Source organism: Oratosquilla oratoria, chromosome 36 (assembly GCF_046742065.1).
Source record: "Oratosquilla oratoria isolate Oo_2021 chromosome 36, ASM4674206v1, whole genome shotgun sequence".
NCBI classification, from domain to species: Eukaryota; Metazoa; Arthropoda; class Malacostraca; order Stomatopoda; family Squillidae; genus Oratosquilla; species Oratosquilla oratoria.
The window spans coordinates 33,133,318-33,148,950 of record NC_134812.1 but is presented as its reverse complement, the minus strand read 5'-3'; the positions used below and the strand labels follow the sequence as shown (position 1 = coordinate 33,148,950).

The 15,633-nt window shown below is 40.9% G+C and overlaps 1 protein-coding gene across 5 annotated transcripts in view; it reads left to right on the top strand.

Annotated features, from left to right (window-relative positions):
* fwd (phosphatidylinositol 4-kinase beta fwd) overlaps positions 1-11,925 on the top strand; it is an 80,510-nt gene extending 68,585 nt beyond the window's left edge. For all 5 annotated transcript variants that reach the window (XM_076174545.1, XM_076174544.1, XM_076174543.1 and 2 more), the window contains 5 exons: positions 100-359; positions 491-666; positions 2,166-2,384; positions 2,543-2,796; positions 10,213-11,925. In XM_076174545.1, the coding sequence (XP_076030660.1) occupies positions 100-359; positions 491-666; positions 2,166-2,384; positions 2,543-2,796; positions 10,213-10,397 (1,094 nt within the window). In that variant the 3' untranslated portion in view covers positions 10,398-11,925. The remainder of the gene's footprint in view (positions 1-99; positions 360-490; positions 667-2,165; positions 2,385-2,542; positions 2,797-10,212) is intronic.
* Positions 11,926-15,633: the final 3,708 nt, after the last annotated feature.

The following is a 15,633-nucleotide window of genomic DNA, read 5'->3' as shown; positions in this document are numbered from 1 at the left end:
AAACCGTTTTGCATATGCCAACAAAATTTATTTATTAGTGGAGTCATTCTAAATAAAATTGAAACTGTGTTGTGTACTTATTGTGACACTATTCATCAGGATTTGTAGACGAACCGGATTGTTGGAGCCCAGAAGATGATGAAATAAGCCAACAGTATTGTCGTTTAAAGAAAGTAAGAGATAGGGATACCATATCAATGATGTCAGTAGATTCCTGTGATTCCCGGGAATTGTCTGCCCGAGGTGCGGCAGACATTAGACGCAGGCTCTCAGAAACGGTCAATGCTCCAAAGATGGGTTTTAAACGTGACCCTGATGACCCATCAGCAGCAGCTCTCAAGGAGCCATGGCAAGACAAGGTCGGTTATATTCTCTTGAAAGATGGGTCCTATGTTTATTTATGTATAAGAACCTGCATGAACCTTGGCCTATAGTTTCATCTTAATCAACTTTCCATAAGATTAACACAATCTAATTTTTTACACACAAGGTTGAAAGAATCCAAGAAACATCTCCATATGGGCACTTATCAAATTGGAGATTGCTCTCTGTTATTGTGAAATGTGGAGATGACCTGAGACAGGAGCTTTTGGCGTATCAGTTGCTCACAATGTTTCAGAAAATTTGGGATGAAGAAAAAGTTCCTCTCTTCGTTCGTCCATATAAGTAAGTGATCCATTGAAGTGTACGTGTAACAGCAACTTGAATAAGGAAATTAATTTCAGGTATGCCATATATTACATCATCACCATAGTGATGGAGTCTGGGAAGGTGTGGGACAGAAGGAAGTTAAAGATAAGTGTGGGTAAAAGTAAGGTGATGAGATGTACAGGAGGAGAGGATGGCAGCAAATTGGAAGTGAGTATTAAGGGAGAGACTGGAGGAGGTGGACAGCTTTAGATACATGGGTGTGAGTGTGGCGGGAAAGGGAGGAGTGGAGGTGAAGGTAGAATGTAGGTTGAGAGAAGCAAGTAAATGTTTTGGGGAATTAATGAGTGTAATGAGAAATAGACATATGGTAATGGATGCTAATATGAGATTGGGTGAGGAAGAGGGTGGAGGGGAGTGGAGTATGTTAGGGATGGAATGGGTGGTAGTGGTTTTTATGCCTTTGTTTTTTGGCTACCTCCCATATAAGGGGGAAAAAGCCATTGGTATATATATATATGTATGTATGAGGAAGTAATTGTGCTGACAGCACTATATTGGGTAGAAACATGGTATGTAAGAGAAGAGTTTAAATGTTTTTGAGATTAAATGCCTGAAAAGTATGTTAGAGGTTACTAGACTGGATAGAGTGAGAAACAAGGAGAGCACAGGCAGAAAGGGAGTTGGAAGATAGAGTTGATGAAAGAGTATTGGGGTGGTTTGGACACATGCAAAGAATAAGTGAAAAAAGATTAGTAAAAGAGCTGTGGAGGGCAGAGGTGCGGGGAGTGAACATGAGGGGGTGACCATGGATGGATGGGGTAAAAGGGGCATTGGGAAAGAGGGGAATGTATTGAGAAGGAAGGGAGAAGACAAGATAAGGATGAGTGGAGAATGGTTGTGTGTGAATGATGCTGTGATGCATGGGAGTGGGTGGGAGATAGGGGATTGAGGGAGTATGTGTGAATGATATATTAACACAGCCTGAAGGGTTTTATCCCCCATATTCTCTTTTTCTGCATGAGGGGATGGAGTGGGGGGTTGCCATTTAAATAAAGTGGGCGAGGTGTAGGGATGACCCATCATCCAGGAGGAGCCAAGAAAAGAAGGGGGGGGTGAACGGGAGTAGAGTATATGGGGATGAAGTGGATGGGAGTGGAATTTTGTCTTTGACTTTGGCTACCTCCCATATAAGGGTGAAAAACCCCTTTGTATATGTATGAAAGGGTGATTGTGCTGCCAGCACTGTAAGGGGCAGAGACATGGACCATATACGAGTCTTTTAGCATTACGGGTACTGCCAGTGGCAAGACAGATTAATGGTAACTTCATGTATGTGTATGCACATTAAAGTTATATTCTCTGTATATTTTGTATGAAATATGTTGTACTACAGTTAGTTATTTTCTCATAATTTTTTCTGTATTGACAGAATTCTCGTTCCCTATGTATATTTTGTATGAAATATGTTGTGCTACAGTTAGTTATTTTCTCATCATTTTTTTCTGTATTGACAGAATTCTCGTTCTCTCTGATGATTCTGGTATGATTGAACCCATCCTTAATACCTGCTCATTGCATCAAGTGAAGAAAAACAGCAGTATGTCACTCCTTGAATATTTCATCAAGGATTTTGGAGAGAAGAACTCTGAGGCTTTCCTCACAGCTCAACGCAACTTTGTCCAATCTTGTGCTGCATATTGCCTCATAAGTTACATAATTCAAGTCAAAGACAGGTTAGTTAATGGTGTTGTTGGAGAGCATTTGAAATTGATGATTTTGTTACATTTGACCAGACAAGTTTATTGTGGTTTAAATATAAATAAGAAAAAATTTAACAATAGGCCAAGGACTTTTATGTTGTCAAGTAGTTGTCATATGTGTTCTTTTTCAGACACAATGGAAACATTTTGATGGACAATGAAGGGCACCTTATTCATATTGATTTTGGATTCATGCTGTCCTCATCTCCACGCAACTTGGGCTTTGAGTCATCGCCTTTTAAACTTACTCCTGAGTTGGTAGAAGTCATGGGTGGTGAGGATTCTGATATGTTCTCCTACTTCAAGATCCTTCTGCTTCAGGGCATGCTGGCGGCAAAGAAGCATCACGAGAAAATAATTTCCTTGGTTGAAGTAATGAGCTCGGGTGAGTGCACAAAATGAATGAATAATTTTCTCTAATAGAAATTGAGATGGTTGTGATTGTTTGGTTCTCATGAATTAGTTTAGCAGTGTCTGGAAAAGATGCCTACTTATATTATCTATAATTTTCCTTATGAACCAAGGGCATGGTTCATTAAATTCCATGCTACAAAGCCCTCTGTGGGGGGCACCGTCCTAGCCCTCTGGTAGGGGGGAGTTTGTGACATTAAACCATATCATCATATCATCATTTTACCAGTTGTATGCATTTAATACTTTAGGGAGATTAGTTGCATCCCCATGGCCAAATTCACACTGTACTTTTTTTATAATTGAAGCCTATTCTCATTTATTAATCAATCCTTTACCTTAGGTCTCTCTTATAGGTGTCCCCAATTGGATATCTGCATATACATACATACATACATACATATACCAAGGCTTTTTCCCCCTTCCAAGGGAGGTAGCCACAAAAGGAAAGGCATAAAAACACTCCCACCCATTTCATCCCTAAATACACTCCACACCCCTCCCACCCTTCCTCTCATCTGAACACCTCCTGGATGACGGGTCATCCCTGAACCCTGCCCACCGCCCTGGGTCAGAAGCAGTGTCGCAAGACACAGTACATCCACAGCAAGGCCGCTTCATTTAATCGGCGACCCCCCTCTCCGTCCCCCTTTGCATATAAGGAGAGGACGGGGAGAAATCCCTTCGGGCTGCGTCAAAATTTACTCACACATACTACCCCACCCCCCACCCCCCCGCCTATTCCTCCTCATGTCGTCACAACATCATCCATATACAACCATTCTCCACTCACCTCTGTCTTCCGTCCTCTCCCTTCCTTCCTCAACAGACATTCCCCTCTTCCCCAAAGCCCCCTTCACCCCATCCATCCACCTCATCCTAGGACGTCCCCTCATGTTCACTCCCTCCACATCTGCCTTCCATACCTCTTTTACTAGTCTTTCGTCACTCATTCTTTCCATGTGTCCAAACCATCCTAATATTCTTTCATCAACCCTCTCTCCCAAATCCTTTTTCACCCCTGTTCTCCTCCTCACCTCCTCATTTCTCACTCTATCTAGCCTAGTAACCCCCACCATACTTCTCAGACACCTCATCTCAAACACATTCAAACTCCTTCTCTCTTCTTCTCTTATGTTCCACGTTTCTGCCCCATACAGTGCTGTTGGCACAATCACTCCTTCATACAGTCTCCTCTTCGCATCCATTCCCAAATGTCTGCATATAGGAACAAAAAATCTTCCCCATAGAACACAACTTGAAAATGACAGGAACATGATTTTAAACCAGAACATTAAGCACCACACACCCATTACATTACATTTCATAAGTATTACCAACAGAACACAACAAAAAGCTACACTAGTAGCATACTGCTCAAATATGTACAACACATTACCACTCATACTTCACAAAGCATCCACACCATTCACACACAGATCACTAAACAAGTCCTTCAAGTCAGGTCACCAAACTCAACAGGCATCATTTCCACAGAAAAAGACCTCTCACACATGCCTGTACATAGGCATACCATCCAGCATTAAAACAGCAACACAAAATAGACCTGGCTACAGATTAAAACTGCCTCAGATGCAACCACCACACAGAGGACACAGAACAAATACTACACTGCCCCACACCAACAATCTGTAGCCAGCAGCACAATATATCTTCTAGAGTGACTTATGGCCCCAACAGTTGTTGCCAGTTACCTGAAGGCCACAGGTCTTCTGCAGGAGAGACCAGTGGCAGACTGATTGATCTCTTGTAAAGGATTAAGGATTACAAAGGCGGAGCATGCTGACAGGAGACCTTTTGGTCCATATCTAAGTCGGATGTGAAAAAAAAAAAATAATAAAAAATTAATAAATAAAAACTATAATGTTTGCTCCTAGGTAACCAGCAATGGCTATCAAATTGGCCCACAATTTACTCAAAGAAGAGATATTGTGTTGCCTGTTTAAGGCAAGAGTAGGGCAGTGTATGATGAAATGTTGTGTGTCATCTCTGTGATGAGAGTTCCAAAACAATTTGATTCTGTGGCCAGGGCTATTCTGTGTTGGGACTGTTTCAGTGCTGGGATTTGTGTCGAAGTGGGTCTTGCTTTTTGTGGGAGGGTTTTCTCAGTTCGACTGATGCCTGAGGACTTGGATGGATTTTGGAAGTTGTATGTAATTAGCAGTGGCTGACAAGTTTATTAAAAGAAACCCCATATGAGAATAGTCTTTATTAGTATGACATTTTGCTTGGTAGAGATTTATCAAATACACTTACAGTAAACCCTGATATATCAAACTATTTGGGAAGAAGGCTTGGTCATTAGAGTTGAAAGTTCTATATATTCAGAGCCTTTATTATATCAGTTTTTAGGTCTGTTTGTGACAGTAACATATAAAGTAAACCCTTGATTTATCAAACTAATTGGGGGGGAAGGCTTAGTTGTAATAGCCAAAAGGTCTTTAACTCGCCATCCATACTGAACCTTGCACAGCATATACTGACCTTGTTTGTGATATGGTTTGGACACCTGGAAAGAATGAGTGAAGAAATATTAGTAAAAGAAGTGTGGAAGGCAGAGGTGGATGGAGTGAACATGAGCGGACGACTGAAGATGAGATGGATGGATGGGTGTAAGGAAGGGTGAAGGCAGGAGATAGAGGTGAGTGGAGAATGGCTGTATAGAGATGATACTGTGATGCAAGGAAGGGAGGTGGGGTTAGTATTAGGGTGTGGTTTTGTGTGAATGATATTTTGATGCAGCCCAAAGGGAATTCTCCCTGTCTTCTATTTTCCTGCATGAGGAGACAAAGAGGGGAGGTCACGGATTAAGTGTAGTGGTCTTGCTGTGTCTTACTACATTGCTTCTGAACTAGGGCAGTGGGGTGGATGCAGGGATGACCTGTTGCCAATGAGGAGCTAAGATGAGAGGGAGGAAAGGGTGGTGGATAGGAGTGGAATGGATGGGAACGAAATGGTGGAGAGTGGGTATATGCCTTTTGACTTTGGCTACCTCCCTAGTAAGGGGGAAAGGCCCTTGGTATATAGATAAATAGTTTGTTATATCATATGGAGGGGTGTGGAGTGTTTTCAGGGATGGAATGGGTGGGAATGATTTTATGCCTTTTCCTTTTTGGCTACCTCCCTAGTAAGGGGAAAAAAGCCTTGGTATATGTATGTATGTATGTATGTATATCATATGAATGGTTAGTAGATTTAACTAGGGTTGATGTAGCCAAAATTCGCTGTAACAAAGTTCAGTATTGCAAGAGTTTACTGTACTTGATGAAGCTCTAACTAGCAGAATATCATACTAATAGGCTTTGTCCTTGCATGGTGCTTCTTTTGATATTTAGGGAAATGGTCTTAGAATGCTTATTTTGCAATATGAGATCATTTTATATATGTGTGTGCATTGTGGGTGTAAGAGATAGGCTTTTGTAGATGTTTGGTTTGCTGGTGGTCTTTTATTAATATACTTCTTCCTAAGATTTGGTTGTGCTTGTGCTATGTAATAGGATCGATGGATGCATAAGGGTTCTTGCACAGAACTATATGCCTTACAATTTTTATGTGCTGCTTCATGGGCAAGATTTTATCTTGAGTGTTGATGTTAGGAAGTGGATAGCTTTAGGTACTTGGGGTAGCATGTGGCAGAAAAAGGAGGAGTGGAGGTGGAGATAGATTGTAGATGAAGAGAAGCATTTAAGTGCCTTGGGGAATTAAAAAGTGTAATGAGAAATAGACATTTGTAAATGGATGCTAAGAGGAGATTGTATTAAGGGGTGATTGTGCTGACAGCACTATTTGGGGCAGAGACGTGCAATATAAGAGAGGAAGAATATAAAGTGTTTGAGATGAAATGTCTGTAAAGTATTGTAGGGTCTACAAGGTTGTATAGAGTGAGAAATGAGGAGGAGAATGGGGGTGGGAAAGGAGATGGGAGATTGGGTTGATGAAAGAGTATTGGGATGGTTTGGACACATAGAAAGAATGAGTGAAGAAAGATTAGTAAAAGAGGTGTGGAAGGCAGATGGATGGATGGAGTAAACATGAGGGGGTGACCAAGGATGAGATGGATGTATGGGGTAAAAGGGGTTTGAGCTAGAGGGGATGTCTCTTGAAGAAGGATGGGAGAAGGCAGAAGATAGGGGTGAGTGAAGAATGGTTGTGCATGGATTATAACATGATGCATGAAAGAAAGGGTAGAGGGTTTGGGGATGATTATGTGGGAATGGTATTTTGACTCTGTCTCAAAGTGTCTTCAGTGTTTCTGCATGAAGGATGAGGGAACAAAGAGTGGGGTTGCCAATTAAATTGTGGATGTGCTGTATCTTGCTGCATTGTTTCTGACCCAGGGTGATGGTTGAGATGCAGGGATGACCTGTCATCCAGGAGGAGCCAAGATAAAAGGGTGGGAGGGGTGGTGAATAGGAGTGGAATTATGCTTTTTGACTTTGGTAACCTCCCTTGTAAGGGGAAATAAATCCTTGGTATTGTATGTATGTTGATGTGCTTGTAGGGTGATTTTAGTACATCCTGTTATTATTCTTATATGAACTGGATGTCAGATGGAAGTTATAGTTATCCTGCAATTGAGACCAGGGGTAATGGAGTGATGATTGATTGATTGCGGGATGGGTAAATGGTGGGTGCATGCCTTGGCTGACAACCTCCTTTGTAAGAGGGAAAAGACCTTTTGGTATTGTGTACTTAATTGTTATTGTTAATGTTTTGCATAGTCAATTGTGGTTATTTGTATGCTGTAATTAGTGTTTCTGCTAACAAAATCATGTGCTTACTACTGATCATAATAGTTTTATTTTCTAGACAATTGTCAATGTTAGGTCCTTGATGTTTGAGGTGAAGAACACATGCATACAAAAAGTATGGCCTACATTTTTAAGGCTGTTGTTCAACAGAAGAAGTTGACCATTCTGTTGAACTAATGAATGTTTTGTTCAATTCATGGTTGTCATGAATGATCAATGTTGCTAATGATATCTGAGGGGAGGCTCCAATTATTTTTTGTCTGCCATTGTTCCAGTTTGTAAAGTTATGTTTAGGTGCTTTTAGCAGCTGTTTTTTTAGTTGCTATGCTCACCTAATCTTTATTTATTTATTTACTGTATTTTTTTTTTTTTTTTTTTTTTATAGAATGTAGATTGAGAGAAACAAGTAAATGCCTTGGTGGATTAAAAAATGTAATGAGGAATATACATTTGGGAATGGAGGCTAAGAGGATATTGTATGAAGGAGTGATTGTGCCAACAGCACTGTATGGGGCAGAAACATGGAACAGAAGAGAGGAAGAGAGAAGGCATTTGAATGTGTTTGAGATGAGGTGTCTGAGAAGTATGGTGGGGGGTACTAGGCTGGATAGAGAGGTTAGGAGGAGAACTGGTGGTAAGGGAGTTGGGAGATAGGGTGGATGAAAGAGTATTGGGATGGTTTGGACACATGGAAAGAATGAGTGAGGAAAGACTAGTAAAAGAGGTATGGAAGGCAGATATGGAGAGAGTGAACATGAGGGGGCGACCTAGGATGAGAAGAATGGATGGGGTGAAAGGAGCTTTGGGGAAAAGGGGAATGTCTGTTGAAGAAGGACGTGAGAGGACAGAAAACGGGTGAATGGAGAATGGTTGTATATGGATGATGTGATGCATGAGTTGGAATGGGTGGGGGGATGGGGGGTGAGCTAGTATGTGTGAGAAAAATTTGATGCAGCCTGAAGGGATTTCTCCCCGTCTTCTCTTTTTCTGTATGAGGGGACTGAGAGGGGGGGTCACTGATTTAATGAAGTGGCCTTGCTGTGGATGTGCTGTGTCTTGCAACACTGCCTCTGACCTAGGGCAGTAGACAAGGTGCAGGGATGATTCGCCATCCAGGAGGTGCCAAGATGAGAGGGAGGGTTGAGGGGAGTGGAGTGTACTAGGGATGGAATGGGTGGGAATGGTTTTTATGCCTTTTTCTTTTTGGCTACCTCCCTTGTAAGCCTTTGGTATATGTATGTATGTATGTGTATATATATATATATATAATTTTTTTTTTTTTTTTTTTTTTTTTTTTTTGTGGGGCATAGGTGAGAGCTTTTGATATTATTCTCTGGGTTTAGAGTGGAGAGGTCTCTTGTGTAGAAGTTGAATTGTGCAGGTGATACTATTGCCCCTTGGGAGACTCAATTTTACAATCTTTCAGTCCCTGATGGTTTGTTTTGTCATACTGTGCATTCTTTGCCAGCTAGAAGTTTGTGAGCCATTTTTTGATGTGGAAGTCAGTCTGACCATTTTTCATAGGATATGTTTAGGGAATGTGGTAAATGCTTGTGTCTATATTGCCACCGTAACTTCTTTCTGGTGGTGCTTTCTTGTTAAATCATAATACTTGTTAACCTCTTCAATACAAGTCGAATTCTCACATACAGCATCGGATGCCTAATGTATGATGCATCGCACTACTCATGTATAAAGTCACTGCTGTATCACTTATTCTTTTTCACTTTGATTGATAATAATAAACAGAAAACGTGATCAAACCAGTTAACAGAATTCAGGGGTAACTCTGCTACAACTACAAAATGTGATCAAACCAGTTAACAGAATTCAGGGGTAACTCTGCTACAACTACAAAATGAATGTATTAAAAACGCCGACACCAGCATTTTTATATACCGGTACCCACTCACGCCACATGACACCCATGTAGGTGTCATTATATCAAAGAGGTTAAGTAACATTTGTGAGTAGGATGATGATGGAGTGACCCTCTGAATCCATATTCTCTACATGCTTTTCAGATTGTGATCTCCATTTTTATCCTTGACAAATCTGTAATCAATACCTTTTCCTCTGTCTACTGATACTCCTCACTCTCCTCCACCTTCTCATTCTCTTCCACAAAATCTAGCTTGTTCCATATCTTTGGCCAAAAGTTCCTCTTCTGTTATAATCATCTTTGAAGTTGTTGACACCATATCTTATACATAAAACTTTTTTTCATCATCACTAAAAATGAGATGTTAGAAAAAGAAGACTTGTTTACAACACAGTGGGATGAACAATATCAAACATGTTGGCCAGGTAACCAAAAATTGAGGTGTGCACCACCAAATGTGATAATTTGGTCCCAAGAAGTGAATTGGGTAGCAATTGACTGATGGCACCAGATACAAAATTACCAAAATAAAATGTGTTGCTGGTACTAGATTCCTTAGAGCTATGGGTTAGAGAGATTGAAGCTTTGGATTGATTACTGAAATGTCTCATTGTGTACTATCTCACTTTCTAGATTTTATGTATCTATATTTCAGCCAAGAATATTTTTTAATAAGATGTTACGCTTTGCAAGCATTAGTAGGGTAGTGAAAGAAGTTTTCTTTTTTTGTTTTCAGGTTCCAAACTGGCATGTTTCCGGGCAGGAGCATCAGTGGTTCCAGCACTTCGTAGTCGCTTCCACATGAATCTGACAGAGGAGCAGTTGCAGGCCTTATTGGACTCAATGGTGTACAATGCAATTAACTCCATTACTACAAGACTTTATGATGGCTTCCAGTATTTTACCAATGGCATTTTGTAAAGTATGGTTGTTTGCAAAGTGTAATTAAGAAGCCAGTGCTCATGAAACAACAATGTAAATGATTGTGAAGCAGCCAAAGACAAGGTTAAGGCTAGTAGAGAAAAGTAACAAGACCAAGAGATGAATGTACTGCACATTTATGGTTATGAAATGCAGTAAGAGTGAAATTGGTTATAATTTTTCTTAGCTCAAGCATGTACAGGTATGCAAACATTTCCATTTCTATATTCCTGTTTATATGAAAAAGAAACATGGATGAAGCATTGCTATGCCACAACCCATGGGCCAATTTATTTTTTTCTTTCTTTCTTCTTCTGTTAATAGTTACCATGAACTTTTGGTCTATGGGAACATTTCTATCGTTGCTGCAGTACCATAAGTCTTTGGTTGTATGGTTTGCTATTGCTACTACTGCCTTGCACCACCAAAATGAGACTGTATGAGTGCTGCTGCTGTGGTATTTTGCAAGGCTCAGCTCCTACCATGGGAAGAGAGCAGACTCCCAGTATTACTTTTGTGTCATTTGCTATCAGTCTCTTATTGTATTTTTATATACTTAATAACATACTCAATTTACTGTTATTATGTATCGTTCCTTTTTTTTTTCCCCCATCTACTCATGAATTTAATGCATTCACACATGATTCAGTTTAATCAGGTCTGTTCTTTTCATGAAGTTTTCATAAACATTATTCATTACAGATGTGAGACTTGGTCCTACAGTTGCCTTGCTATTATGTACCATTGTGGGCAGCCAGGGAGCAAATATTAGACTTTATTGTGTTGCCTTAAGGGTCATTTTTATCTAAATTTGTTCTTGCCCTAATGCTTGCTATTGTTTTCTCTGGTGAGGATTTTTTGTATTGGAGCCTTTACAGACATTGATAGTTTTGATTTCCCTTTGTCGTATTTTTGGTTGTCTTTATCTTACATCAGACACCTTTTAAAGCCAATTTCAGGTACCATATTTTCTTAGCTATATATTGGTATTATTGACCCTTGTCCCTGACAAAACAAATATGGTGAAAGTTCTTGCTGGTAGTAGACAGGTTCTTTGAACTCCTTTGTACTCCCCCCCCCCTCCCATTATTCCCCCAATGACTCATATCAAAAACATTTTTTGTTGCAGGTTTTGTATTGGGACAATGTGTTAGTGGCAATATTTGCCATTGGCGGTGTTAGGGTAAACAAACGTTACTGAAAGGAAGAGTAAAATTGTGGCAATAGAGGTTGGAGTGAAAGGGTATACAAATATCTTATTACTAGGGATTAAGAAATTGTATGAGTATGAAAGTGCAGAAGGTTGCAGTGGCTGCCTTTGGCTGTGCTCTTCACCTCATATGACCTATCATGCATCATTGTATCGTCCATGCCACATGTAGATAAGTCCTAGAGCAGTCTTTTGTATCAGCCTGAGGCTCTTGTATGCCAAACATTACTATTGTCAATGCAATGCTTTTTATTCACAGCAATTTTGGGCTTTTTATTTGTATTGTAAGTATTGTAAATAAATAATTGAATACTTAAATGGGGTATGCAATTTATCCAACACTTATTATAGTGTCAATTTTAATTATCATGACTATTCTTTATTCAGTAAGTAAACAAATATTATGCTTTTTTTCTCCGTCTCTTGCTGCTCCCCATCTGCTTTCTAATTTGTATTTCCTACTCAAACTTGTTATCACTAACAGTTACCTCAGCATGTGGCGAGTGGTTTTTATGCCTTTGTTTTTTGGCTACCTCCCTTGTAAGGGGGAAAAAAAGCCTTTGGTGTATGTATGTATGTATGAACTTTTCACTATTACTAGCCACCCCATTTATAAGTGGGAGAGAGTCTTTTGGTATATATATGTATTTTCTTACTAGTATTTCCTGCGCTTGTGGCAGGGTCAGAGGAGGGATTGAGGAAGCTGGTGGCAGAGTTTGGGAGAGTATGTGATAGAAGAAAACTAAAGATAAATGTGGGTAAAAGTAAGGTGATGAGATGTACAAGGGGTGAAAGTGGCAGTAGACTGGAAGTGAACATTAAGGGAGAGCGACTGGAGGAAGTGGATAGTTTTAGATACTTGGGTGCAAGTGTAGCAGGAAAAGGTGGAGTGAAGGTGGAGGTAGAATGTAGATTGAGAGAAGCGAGTAAATGCCTTGGTGGTTTAAAGAGTGTAATGAGAAATAGACATTTGGGAATGGATGCGAAGAGGAGACTGTATGAAGGAGTGATTGTGCCAACAGCACTGTATGGGGCAGAAACGTGGAACATAAGAGAAGAAGAGAGAAGGAGTTTGAATGTGTTTGAGATGAGGTGTCTGAGAAGTATGGCGGGGGTTACTAGGCTAGATAGAGTGAGAAATGAGGAGGTGAGGAGGAGAACAGGGGTGAAAAAGGATTTGGGAGAGAGGGTTGATGAAAGAATATTAGGATGGTTTGGACACATGGAAAGAATGAGTGAAGAAAGACTAGTAAAAGAGGTATGGAAGGCAGATGTGGAGGGAGTGAACATGAGGGGACGTCCTAGGATGAGGTGGATGGATGGGGTGAAGGGGGCTTTGGGGAAGAGGGGAATGTCTGTTGAGGAAGGAAGGGAGAGGACGGAAGACAGAGGTGAGTGGAGAATGGTTGTATATGGATGATGTTGTGATTGCATGAGGAGGAATGGGCGGGGGGTGGGGTAGTATGTGTGAGTAAATTTTGACGCAGCCCGAAGGGATTTCTCCCCGTCCTCTCCTTATATGCAAAGGGGGACGGAGAGGGGGGGTCGCCGATTAAATGAAGCGGCCTTGCTGTGGATGTACTGTGTCTTGCGACACTGCTTCTGACCCAGGGCGGTGGGCGGGGTGCAGGGATGACCCGTCATCCAGGAGGTGCTCAGATGAGAGGAAGGGTGGGAGGGGTGTGGAGTGTATTTGGGGGTGAAATGGGTGGGAGTGTTTTTATGCCTTTCCCTTTTTGGCTACCTCCCTTGGAAGGGGGAAAAAGCCTTGGTATATGTATGTATGTATGTATTTCCATCTTGCTCCTTCCATTCTGGATTCATACACTCTTATTGCTGTCCTTTTCCTTTCATTATCTTTATACCTATACCATCTGCTTCAGCTCCCAATAATTAATAATATGACATGACTGACACCTACACCCAACTGTGATATCCTTTACATTAAACTTCAACCAAATATGGACAGAAGACATCCTCCCAACCATTAGGAGAGAAGAAATTACTCCTTTACCCAGACCATACAACTACAGCCCAATTGTCCTGACAAACTGGCTCTGCAAACTCATACAGAACTGCCTCATTCCAATTCTTATGACAACTGGAACACCATTCTCTCCCATTACCACTTCAAACAGACTTCTGGATTGGTCACAGCACTACCAGATATCCTAGAGCAAACAGAAATGACAATCTGCACTGCATTCACCAACAAACTTCTAACTAGGATTCTAGGGAGCTGTACCCACCTACACATCCCAATTCCTAACTCACAGAACAAATAATGTACATACAAGAATAATTCTATCCTTGCCACATATCCAACCAGAAAGAGTCACCCAAGGAAGTGGTCTCGGTGTTCTCACTTAGCAGCTGATGACATATCTGAACAATTCCCTCTTACCCAAAGTACCAGGGTCTATGTTGACAACTTACACCAGCTCTGTCAGAACTAATACCAACTCCCTTCTCCAAAAAACTATGAAGATGAGTAAGGTGATGAGCAGAAGTCTATGGATTCCACTTCTCAATCTCAAAATCAGTCTCCTCGAAATTCTAGACAATGCTGCTACAAAAGTAATCCAATACAGTAAAGAAACACAACCTTCCCAGTGGTAGAACAGATATGATTTCTAGGTCTGTCTCTGCAGCAGACTCACCTGGACATTCCACCTTAAACGTCTAAGAACATCCTGCCGCCTGCAGTTTCCTAAGATTGTTACCTTGCATAAGCTGGGGAGCAGAAAGATGGTTACTCTAGAACTTACGAGTATATCAGACCCTCACAGAGAGGAAATTCGATTGGATGTCAAATCTACTGCTCTGCCACACCCGCAGCCCTCTAAATATGAAACCATTCATCAGTACAGGTGCCTTTTGCAAGACCACCAAAAAACTTGTATGCAGAAAGCAGACACTTGCCCTGAATACCCATTGCTCCCTCACATTGCTAAAACATCTGCCCCATCAATAGTACTCCCACTAACCCCATCTCCCACATTATTAAAAACCCTCCAACCAACCAAAACCTTGACAAATATACCCACATTCTCTTATAAAAGGGGTGGCAAGAGAAAGGTAGACCTATAACCCACATTGTAAATAGTTGATAAAATCCTTCCTGTGACAACATCCATATGATCCCCCTAGATGCTCCTTCAAGTACACCCCTGCCTAACCATAGTCACCCTAACAAAAAATACAAATGCCAACTGAGTCATCCAATAGGAATTTCCCACCCATTCATTCATTCAACAGCTATTAGCACATGCACCAACAGTTCTTGATCTAACAATGGAGTGGATTATGCAGCAGTATCTCCAACAGAAATAGAATCTTGGCCCCACCCTCCCATCACTTTAATCTTCACTGCTGAACTTTGCCACCCTTGCTGCGCTATATACACCTTGGTTTCTTAATCCAACACTCGCCAACCACCACTTGTGCAGATCTTTGGGCCCAGGACATAAGCCCATTTGAAGAATTGGCCCAGGACATAAACCCACTTCAAGAATTGGCTCAGGATATAAAACATCACTAATTCCCAAAGTGGATTTATGTCCTGGGCCCAAACATCTGCACAAATGGCAGTTGGTTAGTGTTGGTGGTGGCAGAAAAGAGGCAAGTATACAAGAAATGATAGCAAAGAATAAATGAGGATGCATATATAAAGAGGGTGGAAGCAAAGTGCAAGGTGGGGGAGACACAGAGGTGCTGTGAGGTAAGGTAGGTGATGGAGAATTTTGAGAAGGCTAAAAAGATGTTTTGATAAAGAAAAAAGTACAGGGAGGCAAGATGAGTAGAGAGGGTAAAGGGTGCAGATGGACAGATATCAATAAAAGTAAAGGAAGGTGATGATTGGAAGATAGGTAGAGTATTTCAAGTTAAATGTAGAGGAAGATGTGGTGGGTTTGGCCAGGAGAATGACTGATGAGGGAGGAGATTGATGAGACTAACAAAAAGGAGATGCAAAGCATTCATAAAATTACTTATTAGTGTTAAATGTGTGTGCTGGTGGTGTAATCA